This window comes from Mercurialis annua, linkage group LG5, assembly GCF_937616625.2.
Source record: "Mercurialis annua linkage group LG5, ddMerAnnu1.2, whole genome shotgun sequence".
NCBI classification, from domain to species: domain Eukaryota; kingdom Viridiplantae; phylum Streptophyta; class Magnoliopsida; order Malpighiales; family Euphorbiaceae; genus Mercurialis; species Mercurialis annua.
The window spans coordinates 36052361-36053871 of record NC_065574.1 but is presented as its reverse complement, the minus strand read 5'-3'; the positions used below and the strand labels follow the sequence as shown (position 1 = coordinate 36053871).

General features: G+C 37.1%; 1 protein-coding gene across 1 annotated transcript; it reads left to right on the top strand.

Moving 5' to 3' along the window:
• The first annotated feature begins 505 nt into the window (after positions 1 to 505).
• LOC126681811 (uncharacterized) lies at positions 506 to 1003 on the top strand. Its single transcript, XM_050377366.1, has one exon. The coding sequence runs from the start codon at positions 506 to 508 to the stop codon at positions 1001 to 1003; it is 498 nt and encodes a 165-aa protein (XP_050233323.1).
• The last annotated feature ends 508 nt before the right edge of the window (positions 1004 to 1511 follow it).

The window sequence follows — 1511 nt, the reverse complement described above, 5'->3', positions numbered from 1 at the left end:
AAGAGATCATTTGAAAAACCTAGAGGAAGCATTTAGGAGGATGAGAGTTCACTGTCTGAAACTCAATCCTCTGAAATGCGCCTTTGGTGTTAAAGCTGGAAATTTTTTGGGGTTTTTGGTCCATGAAAGAGGCATTGAAGTGGACCAAAATAAAACCAAAGCTATTCGAGAAGCTAAATCGCCTAGAAATAAAATAGAACTTCAGAGGTTTCTTGGGCAGGTTAATTACCTAAGGAGATTTATGTCTAACCTTGCAGGAAAAACAAAAGTATTCTCAGAACTGTTGAAGTTGAAAAAGGAGGATGTGTTTAAGTGGGAAGCCATCCATCAAGAGGCTTTTGATGAAATTAAAAATTATTTGATGAAGCCTCCTGTGTTGATGCCTCCCAAAAAAGGCATACCTCTGAGATTATACATATCTGCAGTTGAAGGGTCAATTGGGTCTTTATTGGCTCAGAGCAATCAAGATGGGCATGAACAGGCTATTTATTAATTAAGCCGTTCAATGACATCTACAGAGGTTAGATACTCCCCTATCAGGAAATTGTGTCTGGCTTTATTTTTTGCCTGCACTAAGTTAAGACACTATCTGCTTAGCAATAGAGTTTATGTGATGTCTGAAACTGATTTAATGAAATACATGCTAAACAAACGAGTTTTATCTGGAAACATAGGAAAATGGTTGTTAAGTTTGGCAGACTTTAATTTGATTTATCATCCCCAGAAGTCGGTCAAAGGTCAGGCTTTAGCAGATTTCCTAGCCGACCATCCATGTGTAGACCTAGGAGATGAAAGTAAATTTGATCTACCGGTTTTTATGAATGAAAAAAGACCGTGGATACATAAATTTGATGGGTCTAGTACAGATAGATCTGCTGGAGCAGGAATTGTAATAGTGTCACCTTCTGGAGCTAAAACCTCTTTATCTTTTAATCTGGATTTTGATTGTACAAATAATCAGTCTGAATATGAAGCTTTAGTTATTGGATGGAAATTCTCCTAGACTTAGGTGCTAAAAAGGTCAAAATTACTGGTGATTCTCAGTTGGTTATTAGACAAGTGTCTGGCGAATATAAATGTATGAGTTATTCATTAACTTCTTATTATGCTATTGCTAGATAGCTGATAGAAAGTTTTGAAGAGGTTGAAATGGTACATGTTCCCAGAGAAGAAAATTAGGAGGCCGATTAGTTATCACAACTAGCATCAGGCCTATATCTGGCGAAGGAATTAACCCACCGACTAGTAATGGTACAAAGAAAAACTCAACCTTCAATTTTTAAAAGAGGAGTACAGTTAGATATTTTAAATATTGATGAGAATTTAGTACAGGATTGGAGGAGGGACATAAAGAAGTACCTGGAGAATCCAAGTAAAAAGATGCTTTACAATGTCAGAGAGCGAGCCGTCAACTACGTGCTTATTAAAGACACCTTATACAGGAGGGGATTTAACAACTTACTTCTCAGATGCCTTGGAACTACAGAGGCACTAGAGGTTATGAAACAAAC